The sequence below is a fragment of the Brachyhypopomus gauderio genome, chromosome 12, assembly GCF_052324685.1.
Source record: "Brachyhypopomus gauderio isolate BG-103 chromosome 12, BGAUD_0.2, whole genome shotgun sequence".
NCBI classification, from domain to species: Eukaryota; Metazoa; Chordata; class Actinopteri; order Gymnotiformes; family Hypopomidae; genus Brachyhypopomus; species Brachyhypopomus gauderio.
In genome coordinates this window covers 1,400,087-1,425,637 of record NC_135222.1, presented here as the reverse complement: position 1 = coordinate 1,425,637, position 25,551 = coordinate 1,400,087, and the positions used below count along the sequence as shown (strand labels likewise).

Here is a 25,551-nt window from a genome sequence, read left to right as displayed (position 1 = left end):
TCATTTGAACTGAAAGCACATTTAGTCATAAAAAGACAATATTTCTGCTCTTTCTCAATCCAACCATTTGAAATTTTTTTACTCATTTTGACTCAGTTCATACACATTTGTAATCATGAGACCATGTTGCATGTCAATATGCACTTATGAAATCCAATATTTATTTATTGCTGAAAACTAAACTAATTAATAATACTGATTTACATATTATTTAAACTTCCATAATAATTTAAACTACATGTTTAAAATATTCTACCAAAAAACATGTAACATGCCAAATAATGTATCTCGATGCTGTCTGTACCTGAACTATGCCAGTTACATGAGCTGAACCCCCTCCTGCACTGCACAGGGGATCAGCCCCAAGTAATCGACATTCCACCCCAAGTATTTTGCCCTGATTGTGATTTGGTTTGAAGAACTCATTTGCAGATGTAATTAAACTATAAATATAATACACTGTATGTGCCATCATGTGAAAAAATTGTCAAAAAGGGATGTAAAAGAGGGCGGGTAGTTTTAAAAGAGGGAGGGTTTATATCTCTTTTATATATTTTTTTACTTTGGGAGATAGCATCCCCTCTCATCCCCTCATATCCCCTCTCAAATCAAGTCCTGGTTATCAGGAAATATCCAGTGAATGTTTAACATGTCCAGTAAATATTCCTTACTCCCTACTTAATGTCAATATTGACCAATAGTGCAGCCTTATCAAATTACTGATTAGTGAATCCATGGTTCTACTCAGGTAATAGCTGATGATAAAACTTCTGGATGTCATTTATTTTATGTATAAAAAGGCCCTTTTTAACCCTTTCTCTCAAAAGGCTTTTGCCATTGCAGTATCTTTTTCAAAGCAACTGAATGTCATTTAAACTCTGATATAACCACAGTTTTAAATTTCTGTCATGAAAATTCCCATGTAAAAATGTTTTATATGAATACATTATATATTTTCTCACTTTTTCAAAATGTATATCATAAAGCCATGTATGGTAAGGTAATAAGTAGGCATTGCACGCAGTGTATCATGTTCCATTAAGTGGGTGGACTTTCTAAAACTATTCTTGCAGAATGTGTGTGTAGCTCAAGCTGTGAACTGAGTTGAGCAAAACCACATCCGGGATAAAGAAAAAGACTGAAAATGTGTTCTTGCACTGAGAGTCTGGTGTGATCTCACCAGCCCCATAGACTCCAAATACAAAAATTGGCTGCTTTCTTAAACATACTTAGCCATACTTATTAAACTAATGGTTAATAGAATGTGGTAGAATGAGGAGAAAACAGATGATTATAGTACACTGTTATCATCTGGCATTTTGAATGTAAAACACATTCAAATATGTATTATATGTAAATATCTGGAAAGTGTATTCCTTCTGTTGTAGACAGTTTTGGCCCAGATGAATAAGGCCTAAATAAGCAGTGGACACACTGGTGGAACACACTGTGTATGTGGACGTATGTTCAAAATTAATTGAAGCTTAACTTTGCATGAAGCAAAACAAAAGGAAAGAAACCAAAGTGCATGTGAGTGGGGATGGGGCAGGGTTTAGCCATCACACAGGAAGCTGTGGTTAAAAAAACTGAAATAGCTTTTGTGTGCCGAGTCGCTATGGCAACTAAGATATGCCCCATATAGGCTGCTGTTAATGGAGTCAACCATTTTATGAAACATTCTTTTATATTTCTGAGAAAACATTAAATGGACAGGAATATGGTCAAAGAAAATTACTCGTTTGGTGTTCAAAGCACTGAGGATGTAAAACATTGTTCACGAATGGCGTCTTGTGCTCAACTGTTCACTAATACGAAACTCCTTCTGTTTCCACAGGTTCAGGAGAAGGTAAGATACTGCAATAATTCTGACATACTAATACTGTTCACTTTGTGTGCTCACAGTGGAGAGAAAAGCAAACTGCTGCTGATTAGATTGATGTTGGATTAATTTAACATGATTCTTCATGATTCTCCACTCACCACCTCACAACACACAGTTGTATCCATGGATGTATGTATCCATATCAATGTCTTTCTGGACATAGTTTATCAGACTATAAAAGCTTGTTCACATGTGTTTTACATGAGCACATATCAGCAAAAATCTACTATTTTGTCTGAATAGTGATATAAGGGCAAACGCTGCTGATTAGATTGATGTTGGACTCTGTAATGCTCATGATCTTGTCACACAGGTGACTCCTTAACCACACATCCTGCTACCACTACTCCTGCCCCTGCTTCCACACATCCACCCTCAAACAGCACTCTCAACACCCCTGCTGGTACAGGTAACCCTGACTCCACTCATCATACCTGTCACTCTTTATCACTCCTGCACTCTTCAAAATCCCACCTCTACTCAACATCACACCAGCATTCAACACTTTACTCTGGGCTCAGTCGCTATTAGAACACAAAATTATCAGACATTTTCCTTCCTACAAATTCACCTTGTATGGTCAAAATCCAGGTGTAAAGGTATGATGTGTTTTACTGCACAGTATCAGAGTTTTATCTAAAAATGAATATAAATTATTTCAATTATCGTTTTTTCTTTGATTGAGCTTGTTTGTTTATTAATTATTGCATTAATAACAGTGAATGGCCTCCAAATGTATTAGCATTATTAAGCCAAATCTTTGTTGTATCCTCAAGTATACAGTAGTGTCAACATCTTTCCTCCACTCAGCTCACACCAACACCTTCATGTAGCTCCATCTGGAGCAGAAAAGCAGCAATGTTACAACCATAATAGCAATAACAACAAACAGAAATCAGCAAAACAGAAATGCCAAACCAGATTATTTGACCTCTTTCTGAATTTTTACTCCATTTACCTCCATGCAATTTGTACTTCCAGAGTATGAAAACTCTTGCTTCTTTCAGCCACAGAGAATAAAACACGCTCATCCACACACCTCTGCACATCAACACCAACATTCACTTGCACGTGATGATCTCTTATAGCTGGTAGTTAAGGATGGTAAACCTAACTCTGAATCATACAGCCAAAATGTTCAAGGATTGTTGCTTCTTGTAGTCACCTGATGCTGTAGCAGGCAGTGATCTCTTATGGTGCAGAATGTCTAGTGAAGTTGTGGTGATCATGAGCTCTTTAGGGACACAATTTATTAGACTACAAGCTCTCAACCACATGTGATTTACATGTAGATGGATCAGTGAAAATAGGGTTTGACATTGCAGATCTATTTTGTCATAGAAATAATAGATTTGAACAAAGATTTTATACAGATTATCGCTTTCCTGTTGTTTTCTGGATGTAGATTAGTAGGATATGAGCTGGAAAATAAATTTAACATGATTCTTCTGGTCATAGACACAATTGCAACCAAACTTTCTCCACTCACCACCTCACAACACACAGTTGTATCCATGGATAAATCAGGAAATCAGACTACATCCTTTACTCCATCTAATACCTTACAATCACTGCGTACATCAACAAACATGAGTGTTTCACCTGGTAATTTCACACACATGCCAAACATTTTTAGTTTTCATCCAAACAACAAGATTTGCCCTCTAAACCTAGAATGGTGGCCATTTTGACTGCCAAAGTCAAAACACACACACACACACAATGTCCTTCTGGACATAGTTTATCAGACTGTAAGAGCTTGTTCACATGTGTTTTACATGCGCACATATCAGCAACAATCTACTATTTTGTCTGAATAGTAATACAAGAGCAAACGCTGCTGATTAGATTGATGTTGGACTCTGTAATGCTCATGATCTTGTCACACAGGTGACCCCTCAAGTACGGCCCCTGCTTCCACACATCCACCCTCAAACAGCACTCCCAACATCCCTGCCGGTACAGGTAACCCTGACTCCACTCATCATACCTGCCACTCTTTATCACTCCTGCACTCTTCAAACTCCCACCTCTACTCAACATCACACCAGCATTCAACACTTTACTCTGGGCTCAGTCGCTATTAGAACACAAAATTATCAGACATTTTCCTTCCTACATATTCACCTTGTATGGTCCACATTCAGGTGTAAAGGTATGATGTGCTATACAGCTCAGTATCAGACAGTTTTATCTAAAAAATGAATATTAACTATTTCAATTATCTTTTTTTCTTTGATTGAGCTTTGTTTGTTTATTGATAATTGCATTAATAACAGTGAATGGCCTTCAAATGTATTAGCATTATTAAGCCAAATCTTTGTTGTATGCTCAAGTATACAGTAGTGTCAACATCTTTCCTCCACTCAGCTCACACCAACACCTTCATGTAGCTCCATCTGGAGCAGAAAAGCAGCAATGTTACAACCATAATAGCAATAACAACAAACAGAAATCAGCAAAACAGAAATGCCAAACCAGATTATTTGACCTCTTTCTGAATTTTTACTCCATTTACCTCCATGCAATTTGTACTTCCAGAGTATGAAAACTCTTGCTTCTTTCAGCCACAGAGAATAAAACACGCTCATCCACACACCTCTGCACATCAACACCAACATTCACTTGCACGTGATGATCTCTTATAGCTGGTAGTTAAGGATGGTAAACCTAACTCTGAATCATACAGCCAAAACGTTAAACGATTGTTGCTTCTTGTAGTCACCTGATGCTGTAGCAGGCAGTGATCTCTTATGGTGCAGAATGTCTAGTGAAGTTGTGGTGATCATGAGCTCTTTAGGGACACAATTTATTAGACTACAAGCTCTCAACCACATGTGATTTACATGTAGATGGATCAGTGAAAATAGGGTTTGACATTGCAGATCTATTTTGTCATAGAAATAATAGATTTGAACAAAGATTTTATACAGATTATCGCTTTCCTGTTGTTTTCTGGATGTAGATTAGTAGGATATGAGCTGGAAAATAAATTTAACATGATTCTTCTGGTCATAGACACAATTGCAACCAAACTTTCTCCACTCACCACCTCACAACACACAGTTGTATCCATGGATAAATCAGGAAATCAGACTACATCCTTTACTCCATCTAATACCTTACAATCACTGCGTACATCAACAAACATGAGTGTTTCACCTGGTAATTTCACACACATGACAAACATTTTAAGTTTTCATCCAAATAACAAGATTTGCCCTCTAAACCTAGAATGGTGGCCATTTTGACTGCCAAAGTCAAAACACACACACACACACACACACACACACACACACACACACACACACACACACACACACACACACACACACACACACACACACACACACAATGTCCTTCTGGACATAGTTTATCAGACTATAAGAGCTTGTTCACATGTGTTTTACATGAGCACATATCAGCAAAAATCTACTATTTTGTCTGAATAGTGATACAAGGGCAAACGCTGCTGATTAGATTGATGTTGGACTCTGTAATGCTCATGATCTTGTCACACAGGTGACCCCTCAAGTACGGCCCCTGCTTCCACACATCCACCCTCAAACAGCACTCCCAACACCCCTGTCGGTACAGGTAACCCTGACTCCACTCATCATACCTGCCACTCTTTATCACTCCTGCACTCTTCAAACTCCCACCTCTACTCAACATCACACCAGCATTCAACACTTTACTCTGGGCTCAGTCGCTATTAGAACACAAAATTATCAGACATTTTCCTTCCTACATATTCACCTTGTATGGTCCACATTCAGGTGTAAAGGTATGATGTGCTATACAGCTCAGTATCAGACAGTTTTATCTAAAAAATGAATATTAACTATTTCAATTATCTTTTTTTCTTTGATTGAGCTTTGTTTGTTTATTGATAATTGCATTAATAACAGTGAATGGCCTTCAAATGTATTAGCATTATTAAGCCAAATCTTTGTTGTATGCTCAAGTATACAGTAGTGTCAACATCTTTCCTCCACTCAGCTCACACCAACACCTTCATGTAGCTCCATCTGGAGCAGATAAGCAGCAATGTTACAACCATAATTGCAATAACAACAAACAGAAATCAGCAAAACAGAAATGCCAAACCAGATTATTTGACCTCTTTCTGAATTTTTACTCCATTTACCTCCATGCAATTTGTACTTCCAGAGTATGAAAACTCTTGCTTCTTTCAGCCACAGAGAATAAAACACGCTCATCCACACACCTCTGCACATCAACACCAACATTCACTTGCACGTGATGATCTCTTATAGCTGGTAGTTAAGGATGGTAAACCTAACTCTGAATCATACAGCCAAAATGTTCAAGGATTGTTGCTTCTTGTAGTCACCTGATGCTGTAGCAGGCAGTGATCTCTTATGGTGCAGAATGTCTAGTGAAGTTGTGGTGATCATGAGCTCTTTAGGGACACAATTTATTAGACTACAAGCTCTCAACCACATGTGATTTACATGTAGATGGATCAGTGAAAATAGGGTTTGACATTGCAGATCTATTTTGTCATAGAAATAATAGATTTGAACAAAGATTTTATACAGATTATCGCTTTCCTGTTGTTTTCTGGATGTAGATTAGTAGGATATGAGCTGGAAAATAAATTTAACATGATTCTTCTGGTCATAGACACAATTGCAACCAAACTTTCTCCACTCACCACCTCACAACACACAGTTGTATCCATGGATAAATCAGGAAATCAGACTACATCCTTTACTCCATCTAATACCTTACAATCACTGCGTACATCAACAAACATGAGTGTTTCACCTGGTAATTTCACACACATGCCAAACATTTTTAGTTTTCATCCAAACAACAAGATTTGCCCTCTAAACCTAGAATGGTGGCCATTTTGACTGCCAAAGTCAAAACACACACACACACACACACACACACAATGTCCTTCTGGACATAGTTTATCAGACTGTAAGAGCTTGTTCACATGTGTTTTACATGCGCACATATCAGCAACAATCTACTATTTTGTCTGAATAGTAATACAAGAGCAAACGCTGCTGATTAGATTGATGTTGGACTCTGTAATGCTCATGATCTTGTCACACAGGTGACCCCTCAAGTACGGCCCCTGCTTCCACACATCCACCCTCAAACAGCACTCCCAACATCCCTGCCGGTACAGGTAACCCTGACTCCACTCATCATACCTGCCACTCTTTATCACTCCTGCACTCTTCAAACTCCCACCTCTACTCAACATCACACCAGCATTCAACACTTTACTCTGGGCTCAGTCGCTATTAGAACACAAAATTATCAGACATTTTCCTTCCTACATATTCACCTTGTATGGTCCACATTCAGGTGTAAAGGTATGATGTGCTATACAGCTCAGTATCAGACAGTTTTATCTAAAAAATGAATATTAACTATTTCAATTATCTTTTTTTCTTTGATTGAGCTTTGTTTGTTTATTGATAATTGCATTAATAACAGTGAATGGCCTTCAAATGTATTAGCATTATTAAGCCAAATCTTTGTTGTATGCTCAAGTATACAGTAGTGTCAACATCTTTCCTCCACTCAGCTCACACCAACACCTTCATGTAGCTCCATCTGGAGCAGAAAAGCAGCAATGTTACAACCATAATAGCAATAACAACAAACAGAAATCAGCAAAACAGAAATGCCAAACCAGATTATTTGACCTCTTTCTGAATTTTTACTCCATTTACCTCCATGCAATTTGTACTTCCAGAGTATGAAAACTCTTGCTTCTTTCAGCCACAGAGAATAAAACACGCTCATCCACACACCTCTGCACATCAACACCAACATTCACTTGCACGTGATGATCTCTTATAGCTGGTAGTTAAGGATGGTAAACCTAACTCTGAATCATACAGCCAAAACGTTAAACGATTGTTGCTTCTTGTAGTCACCTGATGCTGTAGCAGGCAGTGATCTCTTATGGTGCAGAATGTCTAGTGAAGTTGTGGTGATCATGAGCTCTTTAGGGACACAATTTATTAGACTACAAGCTCTCAACCACATGTGATTTACATGTAGATGGATCAGTGAAAATAGGGTTTGACATTGCAGATCTATTTTGTCATAGAAATAATAGATTTGAACAAAGATTTTATACAGATTATCGCTTTCCTGTTGTTTTCTGGATGTAGATTAGTAGGATATGAGCTGGAAAATAAATTTAACATGATTCTTCTGGTCATAGACACAATTGCAACCAAACTTTCTCCACTCACCACCTCACAACACACAGTTGTATCCATGGATAAATCAGGAAATCAGACTACATCCTTTACTCCATCTAATACCTTACAATCACTGCGTACATCAACAAACATGAGTGTTTCACCTGGTAATTTCACACACATGACAAACATTTTAAGTTTTCATCCAAATAACAAGATTTGCCCTCTAAACCTAGAATGGTGGCCATTTTGACTGCCAAAGTCAAACACACACACACACACACACACACACACACACACACACACACACACACACACACACACACACACACACACACACACACACACACACACACACACACACACACACAATGTCCTTCTGGACATAGTTTATCAGACTATAAGAGCTTGTTCACATGTGTTTTACATGAGCACATATCAGCAAAAATCTACTATTTTGTCTGAATAGTGATACAAGGGCAAACGCTGCTGATTAGATTGATGTTGGACTCTGTAATGCTCATGATCTTGTCACACAGGTGACCCCTCAAGTACGGCCCCTGCTTCCACACATCCACCCTCAAACAGCACTCCCAACACCCCTGTCGGTACAGGTAACCCTGACTCCACTCATCATACCTGCCACTCTTTATCACTCCTGCACTCTTCAAACTCCCACCTCTACTCAACATCACACCAGCATTCAACACTTTACTCTGGGCTCAGTCGCTATTAGAACACAAAATTATCAGACATTTTCCTTCCTACATATTCACCTTGTATGGTCCACATTCAGGTGTAAAGGTATGATGTGCTATACAGCTCAGTATCAGACAGTTTTATCTAAAAAATGAATATTAACTATTTCAATTATCTTTTTTTCTTTGATTGAGCTTTGTTTGTTTATTGATAATTGCATTAATAACAGTGAATGGCCTTCAAATGTATTAGCATTATTAAGCCAAATCTTTGTTGTATGCTCAAGTATACAGTAGTGTCAACATCTTTCCTCCACTCAGCTCACACCAACACCTTCATGTAGCTCCATCTGGAGCAGATAAGCAGCAATGTTACAACCATAATTGCAATAACAACAAACAGAAATCAGCAAAACAGAAATGCCAAACCAGATTATTTGACCTCTTTCTGAATTTTTACTCCATTTACCTCCATGCAATTTGTACTTCCAGAGTATGAAAACTCTTGCTTCTTTCAGCCACAGAGAATAAAACACGCTCATCCACACACCTCTGCACATCAACACCAACATTCACTTGCACGTGATGATCTCTTATAGCTGGTAGTTAAGGATGGTAAACCTAACTCTGAATCATACAGCCAAAATGTTCAAGGATTGTTGCTTCTTGTAGTCACCTGATGCTGTAGCAGGCAGTGATCTCTTATGGTGCAGAATGACTAGTGAAGTTGTGGTGACCATGAGCTCTTTAGGGACACAATTAATTAGACTACAAGCTCTCAACCACATGTGATTTGCATGTAGATGGATAATTGAAAATGGGGTTTGACATTGCAGATCTATTTTGTCATAGAAATAATAGATTTGAACAAAGATTTTATACAGATTATTGCTTTCCTGTGGTTGTCTGGATGTAGATTAGTAGGATATGAGCTGGAAAATTAATTTAACATGATTCTTCTGGTCATAGACACAATTGCAACCAACCTTTCTCCACTCACCACCTCACAACACACAGTTGTATCCATGGATAAAACAGGAAATCAGACTACATCCTTTACTCCATCTAATACCTTACAATCACTGCGTACATCAACAAACATGAGTGTTTCACCTGGTAATTTCACACACATGCCAAACATTTTTAGTTTTCATCCAAACAACAAGATTTGCCCTCTAAACCTAGAATGGTGGCCATTTTGACTGCCAAAGTCAAAACACACACACACACACACACACACACACAATGTCCTTCTGGACATAGTTTATCAGACTGTAAGAGCTTGTTCACATGTGTTTTACATGCGCACATATCAGCAACAATCTACTATTTTGTCTGAATAGTAATACAAGAGCAAACGCTGCTGATTAGATTGATGTTGGACTCTGTAATGCTCATGATCTTGTCACACAGGTGACCCCTCAAGTACGGCCCCTGCTTCCACACATCCACCCTCAAACAGCACTCCCAACACCCCTGTCGGTACAGGTAACCCTGACTCCACTCATCATACCTGCCACTCTTTATCACTCCTGCACTCTTCAAACTCCCACCTCTACTCAACATCACACCAGCATTCAACACTTTACTCTGGGCTCAGTCGCTATTAGAACACAAAATTATCAGACATTTTCCTTCCTACATATTCACCTTGTATGGTCCACATTCAGGTGTAAAGGTATGATGTGCTATACAGCTCAGTATCAGACAGTTTTATCTAAAAAATGAATATTAACTATTTCAATTATCTTTTTTTCTTTGATTGAGCTTTGTTTGTTTATTGATAATTGCATTAATAACAGTGAATGGCCTTCAAATGTATTAGCATTATTAAGCCAAATCTTTGTTGTATGCTCAAGTATACAGTAGTGTCAACATCTTTCCTCCACTCAGCTCACACCAACACCTTCATGTAGCTCCATCTGGAGCAGATAAGCAGCAATGTTACAACCATAATTGCAATAACAACAAACAGAAATCAGCAAAACAGAAATGCCAAACCAGATTATTTGACCTCTTTCTGAATTTTTACTCCATTTACCTCCATGCAATTTGTACTTCCAGAGTATGAAAACTCTTGCTTCTTTCAGCCACAGAGAATAAAACACGCTCATCCACACACCTCTGCACATCAACACCAACATTCACTTGCACGTGATGATCTCTTATAGCTGGTAGTTAAGGATGGTAAACCTAACTCTGAATCATACAGCCAAAACGTTCAAGGATTGTTGCTTCTTGTAGTCACCTGATGCTGTAGCAGGCAGTGATCTCTTATGGTGCAGAATGACTAGTGAAGTTGTGGTGACCATGAGCTCTTTAGGGACACAATTAATTAGACTACAAGCTCTCAACCACATGTGATTTGCATGTAGATGGATAATTGAAAATGGGGTTTGACATTGCAGATCTATTTTGTCATAGAAATAATAGATTTGAACAAAGATTTTATACAGATTATCGCTTTCCTGTTGTTTTCTGGATGTAGATTAGTAGGATATGAGCTGGAAAATAAATTTAACATGATTCTTCTGGTCATAGACACAATTGCAACCAAACTTTCTCCACTCACCACCTCACAACACACAGTTGTATCCATGGATAAAACAGGAAATCAGACTACATCCTTTACTCCATCTAATACCTTACAATCACTGCGTACATCAACAAACATGAATGTTTCACCTGGTAATTTCACACACATGCCAAACATTTTTAGTTTTCATCCAAATAACAAGATTTGCCCTCTAAACCTAGAATGGTGGCCATTTTGACTGCCAAAGTCAAAACACACACACACACACACACACACACACACACACACACACACACACACACACACACACACACACACACACACACACACACACACACACACACACAATGTCCTTCTGGACATAGTTTATCAGACTATAAGAGCTTGTTCACATGTGTTTTACATGAGCACATATCAGCAAAAATCTACTATTTTGTCTGAATAGTGATACAAGGGCAAACGCTGCTGATTAGATTGATGTTGGACTCTGTAATGCTCATGATCTTGTCACACAGGTGACTCCTTAACCACACATCCTGCTACCACTACTCCTGCCCCTGCTTCCACACATCCACCCTCAAACAGCACTCCCAACACCCCTGTCGGTACAGGTAACCCTGACTCCACTCATCATACCTGCCACTCTTTATCACTCCTGCACTCTTCAAACTCCCACCTCTACTCAACATCACACCAGCATTCAACACTTTACTCTGGGCTCAGTCGCTATTAGAACACAAAATTATCAGACATTTTCCTTCCTACATATTCACCTTGTATGGTCCACATTCAGGTGTAAAGGTATGATGTGCTATACAGCTCAGTATCAGACAGTTTTATCTAAAAAATGAATATTAACTATTTCAATTATCTTTTTTTCTTTGATTGAGCTTTGTTTGTTTATTGATAATTGCATTAATAACAGTGAAGGGCCCCCACATGTATTAGCATTTTTAAGCCCAATCTTTGTTGTATGGTGACTGAAGTAAAAAAGAATGACCACACATCTGAATCCACGTCTCTTAGATATAAGACTGATACATTCAGAACGAATGACTAATTCATTTAGATAACTAAATACACTAATAATGCAGGATTTACAGCATATTTTAGATCATTGTCAACAACAAAATAACAAATGTCACAACAGATCCCGCGTGTTGGTGTAGTGTAAAGAATAATTTGTGCATATGGCACGACAAAACAAACAAACAAACAGACAACAATAATACCAATAACAACAAACAGAAATCAGCAAAACAGAAATGCCAAACCAGATTATTTGACGTCTTTCTGAATTTTTACAATTTTGATTTCTAGAGTATGAAAACTCTTGCTTCTTTCAGCCACAGAGAATAAAACACGCTCATCCACACACCTCTGCACATCAACACCAACATTCACTTGCACGTGATGATCTCTTATAGCTGGTAGTTAAGGATGGTAAACCTAACTCTGAATCATACAGCCAAAACGTTCAAGGATTGTTGCTTCTTGTAGTCACCTGATGCTGTAGCAGGCAGTGATCTCTTATGGTGCAGAATGACTAGTGAAGTTGTGGTGACCATGAGCTCTTTAGGGACACAATTAATTAGACTACAAGCTCTCAACCACATGTGATTTGCATGTAGATGGATAATTGAAAATGGGGTTTGACATTGCAGATCTATTTTGTCATAGAAATAATAGATTTGAACAAAGATTTTATACAGATTATCGCTTTCCTGTTGTTTTCTGGATGTAGATTAGTAGGATATGAGCTGGAAAATAAATTTAACATGATTCTTCTGGTCATAGACACAATTGCAACCAAACTTTCTCCACTCACCACCTCACAACACACAGTTGTATCCATGGATAAAACAGGAAATCAGACTACATCCTTTACTCCATCTAATACCTTACAATCACTGCGTACATCAACAAACATGAATGTTTCACCTGGTAATTTCACACACATGCCAAACATTTTTAGTTTTCATCCAAATAACAAGATTTGCCCTCTAAACCTAGAATGGTGGCCATTTTGACTGCCAAAGTCAAAACACACACACACACACACACACACACACACACACACACACACACACACACACACACACACACACACACACACACACACACACACACACACACAATGTCCTTCTGGACATAGTTTATCAGACTATAAGAGCTTGTTCACATGTGTTTTACATGAGCACATATCAGCAAAAATCTACTATTTTGTCTGAATAGTGATACAAGGGCAAACGCTGCTGATTAGATTGATGTTGGACTCTGTAATGCTCATGATCTTGTCACACAGGTGACTCCTTAACCACACATCCTGCTACCACTACTCCTGCCCCTGCTTCCACACATCCACCCTCAAACAGCACTCCCAACACCCCTGTCGGTACAGGTAACCCTGACTCCACTCATCATACCTGCCACTCTTTATCACTCCTGCACTCTTCAAACTCCCACCTCTACTCAACATCACACCAGCATTCAACACTTTACTCTGGGCTCAGTCGCTATTAGAACACAAAATTATCAGACATTTTCCTTCCTACATATTCACCTTGTATGGTCCACATTCAGGTGTAAAGGTATGATGTGCTATACAGCTCAGTATCAGACAGTTTTATCTAAAAAATGAATATTAACTATTTCAATTATCTTTTTTTCTTTGATTGAGCTTTGTTTGTTTATTGATAATTGCATTAATAACAGTGAAGGGCCCCCACATGTATTAGCATTTTTAAGCCCAATCTTTGTTGTATGGTGACTGAAGTAAAAAAGAATGACCACACATCTGAATCCACGTCTCTTAGATATAAGACTGATACATTCAGAACGAATGACTAATTCCTTTAGATAACTAAATACACTAATAATGCAGGATTTACAGCATATTTTAGATCATTGTCAACAACAAAATAACAAATGTCACAACAGATCCCGTGTGTTGGTGTAGTGTAAAGAATAATTTGTGCATATGGCACGACAAAACAAACAAACAAACAAACAAACAAACACAAACAAACAAACAGACAACAATAATACCAATAACAACAAACAGAAATCAGCAAAACAGAAATGCCAAACCAGATTATTTGACGTCTTTCTGAATTTTTACAATTTTGATTTCTAGAGTATGAAAACTCTTGCTTCTTTCAGCCACAGAGAATAAAACACGCTCATCCACACACCTCTGCACATCAACACCAACATTCACTTGCACGTGATGATCTCTTATAGCTGGTAGTTAAGGATGGTAAACCTAACTCTGAATCATACAGCCAAAACGTTCAAGGATTGTTGCTTCTTGTAGTCACCTGATGCTGTAGCAGGCAGTGATCTCTTATGGTGCAGAATGACTAGTGAAGTTGTGGTGATCATGAGCTCTTTAGGGACACAATTAATTAGACTACAAGCTCTCAACCACGTGATTTGCATGTAGATGGATCAGTGGAAATAGGGTTTGACATTGCAGATCTATTTTGTCATAGAAATAATAGATTTGAACAAAGATTTTATACAGATTATTGCTTTCCTGTGGTTGTCTGGATGTAGATTAGTAGGATATGAGCTGGAAAATTAATTTAACATGATTCTTCTGGTCATAGACACAATTGCAACCAACCTTTCTCCACTCACCACCTCACAACACACAGTTGTATCCATGGATAAAACAGGAAATCAGACTACATCCTTTACTCCATCTAATACCTTACAATCACTGCGTACATCAACAAACATGAGTGTTTCACCTGGTAATTTCACACACATGCCAAACATTTTTAGTTTTCATCCAAACAACAAGATTTGCCCTCTAAACCTAGAATGGTGGCCATTTTGACTGCCAAAGTCAAAACACACACACACACACACACACACAATGTCCTTCTGGACATAGTTTATCAGACTATAAGAGCTTGTTCACATGTGTTTTACATGCGCACATATCAGCAACAATCTACTATTTTGTCTGAATAGTAATACAAGAGCAAACGCTGCTGATTAGATTGATGTTGGACTCTGTAATGCTCATGATCTTGTCACACAGGTGACCCCTCAAGTACGGCCCCTGCTTCCACACATCCACCCTCAAACAGCACTCCCAACATCCCTGCCGGTACAGGTAACCCTGACTCCACTCATCATACCTGCCACTCTTTATCACTCCTGCACTCTTCAAACTCCCACCTCTACTCAACATCACACCAGCATTCAACACTTTACTCTGGGCTCAGTCGCTATTAGAACACAAAATTATCAGACATTTTCCTTCCTACATATTCACCTTGTATGGTCCACATTCAGGTGTAAAGGTATGATGTGCTATACAGCTCAGTATCAGACAGTTTTATCTAAAAAATGAATATTAACTATTTCAATTATCTTTTTTTCTTTGATTGAGCTTTGTTTGTTTATTGATAATTGCATTAATAACAGTGAATGGCCTTCAAATGTATTAGCATTATTAAGCCAAATCTTTGTTGTATGCTCAAGTATACAGTAGTGTCAACATCTTTCCTCCACTCAGCTCACACCAACACCTTCATGTAGCTCCATCTGGAGCAGAAAAGCAGCAATGTTACAACCATAATAGCAATAACAACAAACAGAAATCAGCAAAACAGAAATGCCAAACCAGATTATTTGACCTCTTTCTGAATTTTTACTCCATTTACCTCCATGCAATTTGTACTTCCAGAGTATGAAAACTCTTGCTTCTTTCAGCCACAGAGAATAAAACACGCTCATCCACACACCTCTGCACATCAACACCAACATTCACTTGCACGTGATGATCTCTTATAGCTGGTAGTTAAGGATGGTAAACCTAACTCTGAATCATACAGCCAAAATGTTCAAGGATTGTTGCTTCTTGTAGTCACCTGATGCTGTAGCAGGCAGTGATCTCTTATGGTGCAGAATGACTAGTGAAGTTGTGGTGACCATGAGCTCTTTAGGGACACAATTAATTAGACTACAAGCTCTCAACCACATGTGATTTGCATGTAGATGGATAATTGAAAATGGGGTTTGACATTGCAGATCTATTTTGTCATAGAAATAATAGATTTGAACAAAGATTTTATACAGATTATCGCTTTCCTGTTGTTTTCTGGATGTAGATTAGTAGGATATGAGCTGGAAAATAAATTTAACATGATTCTTCTGGTCATAGACACAATTGCAACCAAACTTTCTCCACTCACCACCTCACAACACACAGTTGTATCCATGGATAAAACAGGAAATCAGACTACATCCTTTACTCCATCTAATACCTTACAATCACTGCGTACATCAACAAACATGAATGTTTCACCTGGTAATTTCACACACATGCCAAACATTTTTAGTTTTCATCCAAATAACAAGATTTGCCCTCTAAACCTAGAATGGTGGCCATTTTGACTGCCAAAGTCAAAACACACACACACACACACACACACACACACACACACACACACACACACACACACACACACACACACACACACACACACAATGTCCTTCTGGACATAGTTTATCAGACTATAAGAGCTTGTTCACATGTGTTTTACATGAGCACATATCAGCAAAAATCTACTATTTTGTCTGAATAGTGATACAAGGGCAAACGCTGCTGATTAGATTGATGTTGGACTCTGTAATGCTCATGATCTTGTCACACAGGTGACCCCTCAAGTACGGCCCCTGCTTCCACACATCCACCCTCAAACAGCACTCCCAACACCCCTGTCGGTACAGGTAACCCTGACTCCACTCATCATACCTGCCACTCTTTATCACTCCTGCACTCTTCAAACTCCCACCTCTACTCAACATCACACCAGCATTCAACACTTTACTCTGGGCTCAGTCGCTATTAGAACACAAAATTATCAGACATTTTCCTTCCTACATATTCACCTTGTATGGTCCACATTCAGGTGTAAAGGTATGATGTGCTATACAGCTCAGTATCAGACAGTTTTATCTAAAAAATGAATATTAACTATTTCAATTATCTTTTTTTCTTTGATTGAGCTTTGTTTGTTTATTGATAATTGCATTAATAACAGTGAATGGCCTTCAAATGTATTAGCATTATTAAGCCAAATCTTTGTTGTATGCTCAAGTATACAGTAGTGTCAACATCTTTCCTCCACTCAGCTCACACCAACACCTTCATGTAGCTCCATCTGGAGCAGAAAAGCAGCAATGTTACAACCATAATAGCAATAACAACAAACAGAAATCAGCAAAACAGAAATGCCAAACCAGATTATTTGACCTCTTTCTGAATTTTTACTCCATTTACCTCCATGCAATTTGTACTTCCAGAGTATGAAAACTCTTGCTTCTTTCAGCCACAGAGAATAAAACACGCTCATCCACACACCTCTGCACATCAACACCAACATTCACTTGCACGTGATGATCTCTTATAGCTGGTAGTTAAGGATGGTAAACCTAACTCTGAATCATACAGCCAAAATGTTCAAGGATTGTTGCTTCTTGTAGTCACCTGATGCTGTAGCAGGCAGTGATCTCTTATGGTGCAGAATGACTAGTGAAGTTGTGGTGACCATGAGCTCTTTAGGGACACAATTAATTAGACTACAAGCTCTCAACCACATGTGATTTGCATGTAGATGGATAATTGAAAATGGGGTTTGACATTGCAGATCTATTTTGTCATAGAAATAATAGATTTGAACAAAGATTTTATACAGATTATCGCTTTCCTGTTGTTTTCTGGATGTAGATTAGTAGGATATGTGTCAGGGTTGGACCCAGGACAGTTCCTCCGGTCGCCACTAGGAGGAGCCCGCGAGCTAGACCTGGGGGCAATCAGGCACAATAGGCTGCAGGTGTTTGCAGCCTACTTAAGGCGAGCAACTTCAGCAGTCCTTTGCTGAAGTTGTTAGTTGTATTCACGCTCGCAGCCTAAGCCAGTTACTCTTGCCTTTGTGCAGTTGCTACGTTTCTCTGTTTACTTCTGTTTCTCCCCTGAGTGTTCTCAGGTTTTGTCTCTCGTACGTTCTGTTTGTTTCTTCCCTCTCTGTTCTATGTCGGTTTGTCTACCAGTGTTCTGGTGGACAGGCTGACAGGTAATCTGGTAGAAGCTTAGGTCTTGCCTACCTAAGCTTCATCTATTTTATTTCTCCTTTTGACATGTTGAGCCGTTCTCCATGTGATTTTCGTTTTCCCGTTTTTTCTTAAGACGCGTTGTATTCCCTTCCGCGTGTTTTTGTTTGTTTACTTACCTGGTCTATACTCACGTCGAGGTTCTCCGTGTAGTTCTTCTGTTGTTCCCTCTGGGTTTTTTGTTTTCGTTTTCCCGCTGTCGCGGAGGTTTCAGTTTGGCTGTTTTTTGCCTTTTGCTTTTAGTGGGTTTGCACTTGAGTCCTACACTCCTCGAAACCAGCGCGACACCACCGTGTTCGGGGGTGCCTCGTTACAATATGAGCTGGAAAATAAATTTAACATGATTCTTCTGGTCATAGACACAATTGCAACCAAACTTTCTCCACTCACCACCTCACAACACACAGTTGTATCCATGGATAAAACAGGAAATCAGACTACATCCTTTACTCCATCTAATACCTTACAATCACTGCGTACATCAACAAACATGAATGTTTCACCTGGTAATTTCACACACATGCCAAACATTTTTAGTTTTCATCCAAATAACAAGATTTGCCCTCTAAACCTAGAATGGTGGCCATTTTGACTGCCAAAGTCAAAACACACACACACACACACACACACACACACACACACACACACACACACAATGTCCTTCTGGACATAGTTTATCAGACTATAAGAGCTTGTTCACATGTGTTTTACATGAGCACATATCAGCAAAAATCTACTATTTTGTCTGAATAGTGATACAAGGGCAAACGCTGCTGATTAGATTGATGTTGGACTCTGTAATGCTCATGATCTTGTCACACAGGTGACTCCTTAACCACACATCCTGCTACCACTACTCCTGCCCCTGCTTCCACACATCCACCCTCAAACAGCACTCCCAACACCCCTGTCGGTACAGGTAACCCTGACTCCACTCATCATACCTGCCACACTTTATCACTCCTGCACTCTTCAAACTCCCACCTCTACTCAACATCACACCAGCATTCAACACAACGCTCAGTCACTATTAGAACACAAAATTATCAGACATTTTCCTTCCTACATATTCACCTTGTATGGTCCACATTCAGGTGTAAAGGTATGATGTGCTACAGCACAGTATCAGACAATTTTATCTAAAAAGTGAATATTAATTATTTCAATTAACATTTTCCTTTGACTGAGGTGAGCGTTTCACCAGGTAATTTCATACACATGACAAACATTTTTATTTTTCATCCAAACAACAAGATTTGCTTCTAAACCTAGAATGGCGGCCATTTTGACTGCCAAAGTATGAGAACACTTGCGTCTTTCAGTCACAGGAAATAAAACATTCTCTTGTAGCTGGACATCATAATCTGTAATTATTAGTATAATATGCAATAATTAGACCACAATCTCTTGTCCACGTGCCACATGTACACATATGGTATAAAGGAGTTTGCCAACTCAACACATGCTTTTATCTCATTTGTATGACTGTGTATGTGCTTCTCCTGGTCATAGACAACAATACAGACACCACTTCTCCACTCAACTCCTCACACCAACACTCACAAAGCACTCATGAAACAACAATCCAGACTCAACCCTCACAATCACCGCAATTAGCAGCCATACATGTCCCTACAGGTAAGCATCCACATGAATGCCAGATGGATTTATTTGATCATATTATATTGCACTCTATAATTAGAGTTACTTATATCCTCTATAGGAAAGACTCATCAGATCTTTAGTATCCAAATCAAAGGGTCACGGGGTATAAGAAAGAGTTCCTCCCAGATCAGTGAGAATGGGGTTTGCTGCAGCCGAACTCTTTTGTCATAATAATAAAAATAGATTTATACAGAGATGGGCACTCGAGTGAGCGACTCCTGGTGAAGTCGCACTTAAGTCGCCCACAAAAAGATTTCAGACTTGACTTGAAACTCATTCCTAATGACTCTCAACTTGACTCAGACTCGTTCAAAATGACTCATGAACAATGAGAGTCAGTCCATTATACAGGTGCTTTCTGCGAGTTATAGAAAAAATCCTTTCTTTGTGTGTTTTTATTTGCCAATATCCCTTACTTTTGTTTCTGTGATTTGGGACGCAACCACTTTTCTCATGATGTATCACAACGTTTCTTATTGCGAGCGGGAAATCTGAGAGAAGCATCAAATGTAAATAAACGAGGGTTGCCATAGCTACAGTTGGTGTACCCTATGTGTAGCCTTTGGCTATAGGGAGTTTAAAATACTTTGACATAACCGACGAACGCAATGTGTAAAGATTGTGGGAAACAACGACACTGGAACGACCACATCAAATTTCACAAGCACCTGAAAACACACCTGGACATGATTAGTTAGTTTATGATAGCCACTTAGCCGTTATTATCGCTTGCATAGTTGCCTTTAAAATCCTTTAAAATAAGCACCTGAAATATCTCTTTTTGCTCTGTGCTGTAAAAAGCTTTTTTGGAGCCTATATAATAGCTATAACAAACAAAAATACACATACACAATCTCTTTTCTTAGACTATAAACTCTTGATCACATGAATTTTACGTGTACACAGATCAGCAAAAATGACATTTGCTACAACAGATGTAGATTGATTGAAAAGTGATAGCAAAATGTTGCTGATTAGATTGATGTTGGACTCATACTCATCATCTCGTCATACAGATATCACCTCAAACAAGACCTCTGCTACCACACAGCCACCCTCAAACAGCACTCTCAACACCCCTGCCAGTACAGGTAACCCTGACTCCACTCATCATACCTGCCACTCTTTATCACTCCTGCACTCTTCAAACTCCCACCTCTACTCAACATCACACCAGCATTCAACACTTTAGTCCGGATTGGATCAGCGCTATTATAAAAAATCTTGGGATTTTTTGTATTCCTGTAACTTCACTGTGTGATTTACATAAGTAACAAGATGTTTCTTTTTTTAGTATCAAGTTTTTTATTGAAGGTTTTTTAGACAGCAGATTTAACAAACATAGTGTAAACAAAACTCTCTCATCAACAAGCATGTTTGAGTTCATTTTGGTGTGTATTGTATTAAATGGTTGGTTGTCTCTGCAGACACTTGAGTTTTTGATACACCATTTTGGATAAATGAACTAGACTTTTCTGCCCAAATCATGCTAAATCTTCATTAATGGAATTGTACCATTGGTCACTTGTCTCACTTTAAAACCTGTTTCTAATGATGAGAATGTTGCATACCCCTTCATCATAGAGACCACTGACTCCTCATGCAACACAGTCAAAATTAACCCCACCTTACCCACACACATGCCTGCCACAAAAGGTAACAAAGGTATAATAATTAGTCATTTTATTATTCAATCAGTATTTTATTCCTATAGTAAGCCTGCACCTGATGGATGTAAAAACACATACACCTTGTGCAGCTCTCCAATATCAGAGCAGCTGTGTATCATAATATTTGTTCTACATTTTACAGTCTGTTGGTAATATTGATCATTTCCAGAGCCCTCACCCGCAAACATTGACCCAGTGATCCTTAGCACACCCTCAACCTCACCCTCAACCTCACACTCAACCTCAACCTCAACCGCAACCTCACACTCAACCTCAACCGCAACCTCACCCTCAACCTCAACCTCAACCGCAACCTCACACTCAACCTCACCCTCAACCGCAACCTCACCCTCAACCGCAACCTCACCCTCAACCGCAATCTCACCCTCAACCGCAATCTCACCCTCAACCGCAACCTCACCCTCACCCTCAACCTCACCCTCAACCACAACCTCAACCTCACCCTCACTCTCAACCTCACCCTCAACTGCAACCTCACCCTCACCCTCAACCTCACCCTCACCTGCACTCATGACTACCCAAAGAGGTAACTAGGTCAAATGCATCACTGATTTTTTCAGTTCAAATGCAAACAGTGTTTTCATCAGAACATTTTATTGACCTGGTTTTATATTTCATGTTTTGCAGGTTCTTCCTCCAAAGAATGTAAGAATCCTTCATGTTTAAATATAACCCAGCATCATCACCATTCAATACATTTGTCCCAGGCTCATTAAAATGTGGTTGTTTTTCAGGTGTGAACAGTATAACAAATAATGTCAACTGTCTTTGCAGGTCAATACAGTATCAATGCAATATATCAGGAAAATACAAAGCAATATGAAGTGAATGTTAAAGTGGAAAATAAAGTGCAAAATCAAAACTACTCTGTGATACTAAAGAACAGTTCTGGTGGGACCATTCAAGAAATGATTTTCAATGGGACTGTTTACAATATACCATTTAGTATATTGAAGCCTTGCGAAACATATACTGTCAGTTTGGACCATAACTGTACAGCACCGGATAAGAACAACACGATCCTGACCAAACCCTGGAGTAAGTAATTAACGCTGACGGACAATACATATTCCAGTGATGAAATAACACATTTTCCATACACTTGTTTTAGTAGCTCATATCATTTATAACAAATTTTAGTAGCTCATATAGTAATGCATACTGAATTCTAAGATAACAAACCATTTCTGATTAAGTAAGCAATCATAAATAATGATTAGAATAATACATCATTTGTAAACAATAATTAAATTAGCATTGCCTTATTAAAATGCAGCTATTAAAACTCAACAAAAGTATATTTGATGCCATATAATATTTTTGCTTGAAAAGTAATTCAGCTTACTTTAAAATAATTCAGGGGTCATAACTATAAACTTGGATACATAGTAATATATTAATGCATAAGCTTTCTTTATAATATATTCTCTCACTCATTCCTATGTAGAAATACAAAATCCTCAAAATATTTATGTGCACGCAGTCTATAATATAGTTTATGAAAAATGTATTCAGAATCTCAGTGGTGTTCCTTACTGTGTTAGTTGCAGAGCTGCCTGTTGTCAATTTTACCAGAAACATAGAATCCAAGTTTAAGTGGACAAACAAGCCTGAAGAATGCAGTGAAACGGCCACGTTCAGATGCACCTTCAACGGTGAGCACTGACACATCCACCACACAAGAAGAGTCGCCCGTTTCCTTCACAGTGTTGATATAATCAACAACAATATGCTAATTATGATTTTTTTTTCAGAAAACAATGAATTTAATGAAAATCAAACTGTTTATTTGGAGCCTTACCGTAATGACACATGTACTGTGATGTACCCTTCTGGGAATTTCACCCGGAATTTTTCAGTTAGTTTTACATGTGGTAAGTTAATAATTAATAATTATTTTAACTCATGATAATTAATAGTAAAAAAAAATCTTAACATTTTTGCTAGCATGCAGAATCCTAGACATGATCACACTTTCTTTTTCTGCTGAAGTTTAAACTGATCACAGGAGCTTTAAGCAAGTTGTGATTTTGGATTGAAACATTTCATTACCCCTGGTTTAAAATAGAAACTACGTCCAGGCCTGCTTCCATTAACACTAGCATCTTATAGAGTGGATCTTCTAAGTTGGAGGACAGAGTATTAAATAATTGGTTACATGTTATAAGTGATACAGAGGTTTAATTCTACCTCAGCTTCTATTAATTTATTAAACAGTGATTTGATTCACTGTTTAGTACTGGTGGTGTTTCCACCACGTTCCCTTCTGAATTATTGTTCCTTGCTGTAATCCAAATGTAAGCAAAAACAAGTATTCATAAACATTCTTTAAAATGTATTCATTTATTATGCGCACATAAACCATCAGACAGTTCATTTTCCTTGAACAGTGTATATTTATCTAACACAAACGCCCCTACATAGTGCAAATATCAACTGCACCAGAAGTGCTGATGCGGTTGTTTTTAAAATATTTTTCATTGATAACATTATGAGTAACTGCCTCACATCATGTACAGTATGTTATCAGAGCAGGTTTTAGACATAACCAACTAAATTCAGTTGATTAAGTTTTCAAAAACTGGTTATGTTACTTTTAGACACAGTAGCTGCAGCCACGTGGTTCTTGTGGTTATTGATAGCTCTCTGTTAAATTCACTGGAAGAACTTTTACCCACAAGTCCATATATAAACTCTATTGGGGAATATACTGCTCATTTCAAGTTGTGAAATGTCTTTTTTGGTGTTTAGTTCTAAATAGGTTAGTTTAAAATGTACATTTGTTTCATGATTATAATTTTTGTGTTTTGAGTCTTTATGAACTTAAATACTACTGTATTTTAATCCCATCATGTTCCACGGAATGTTTATTTGCTAAATTATGACCTTCTCAGATTTGAACAAAAGTGAAGCGAACGTGACAGTAAATAACAAAAGTATTGATGTACAATGGAATTTAACAAGCTCAAATTGTGACAATACAAAGTTTACCTATACTGTTACATGTGAAACATCCACACAAAATAAAGGTAAGAAATTATTATCTACTATAACAGACCTATAAGCAGGGGCGATTTTAGGATCTGGTCTTTAGTGCTCACAGAGGCACAATACCAAAGTATTGCGCAGGTGCAGAGCAAGTTTTTTGCATAATATAATTTTTAAAAAATGTGTTGAGCCAGGGGGTGCTGAGCAACTTCACGGTGGTGCTTTAGCACCACTAAAAATACCCTAGCCTCGCCCCTGCCTATAAGAAACTTTTTAAAGATTTATTTTACACACACACACACACACACACACACACACACACACACACACACTCTCTCTCTCTCTCTCTCTCAAATAAAGTCATGTATTCTACTGCTTTTCTACTGCTATAGTAGTCCATAAAACATGCTCTGAAGAGATCCACTCTAAGAAGCTTTGTACTGTCGAAGGACTGACATACGATGACAAATACAAATGCAAATTCAAGGCAATGTATGATGACAGGAAAATAAATTATGAGCATGAAAAGGAAATTAAAACACCGTCTGGACGTAAGTATAACAAGAATTTGCAAATGATTATGTTTCAGACATTTAGAAGAATATACTGGGATAATTGTTACTATTATAATCCATATCCTCCATGAAACACTGACCCAGGCACTACCCAGCAATGCTGCTTATCCTCCCCCTGCCCCCCCCCCCCCCCCCCCCCTCACTCGCTAGCTCCGCCCCCTGCCCGCCCCTTTGACCTGTGTTAA

The 25,551-nt window shown here is 38.3% G+C and overlaps 1 protein-coding gene across 50 annotated transcripts in view; it reads left to right on the top strand.

Annotated features, from left to right (window-relative positions):
• The first annotated feature begins 2,197 nt into the window (after positions 1-2,197).
• The window catches only part of ptprc (protein tyrosine phosphatase receptor type C), a 33,508-nt gene continuing 10,154 nt past the window's right edge, over positions 2,198-25,551 (top strand). The window contains exons 1-23 of one of the 50 annotated variants that reach the window (XM_077024292.1): positions 2,198-2,285; positions 3,773-3,847; positions 5,405-5,479; positions 6,975-7,049; positions 8,622-8,696; positions 9,750-9,896; positions 10,194-10,268; positions 11,832-11,927; positions 13,622-13,717; positions 14,928-15,074; positions 15,368-15,442; positions 16,990-17,064; positions 19,271-19,366; positions 19,960-20,085; positions 21,129-21,203; positions 21,697-21,777; positions 21,952-22,329; positions 22,431-22,448; positions 22,578-22,841; positions 23,348-23,458; positions 23,558-23,677; positions 24,698-24,832; positions 25,184-25,342. In XM_077024292.1, coding sequence (XP_076880407.1) covers positions 9,806-9,896; positions 10,194-10,268; positions 11,832-11,927; positions 13,622-13,717; positions 14,928-15,074; positions 15,368-15,442; positions 16,990-17,064; positions 19,271-19,366; positions 19,960-20,085; positions 21,129-21,203; positions 21,697-21,777; positions 21,952-22,329; positions 22,431-22,448; positions 22,578-22,841; positions 23,348-23,458; positions 23,558-23,677; positions 24,698-24,832; positions 25,184-25,342 — 2,218 coding nt within the window. In that variant the 5' untranslated portion in view covers positions 2,198-2,285; positions 3,773-3,847; positions 5,405-5,479; ... (1 more) ...; positions 8,622-8,696; positions 9,750-9,805. The other 49 variants (XM_077024291.1, XM_077024257.1, XM_077024258.1 and 46 more) reach the window with 49 other exon arrangements.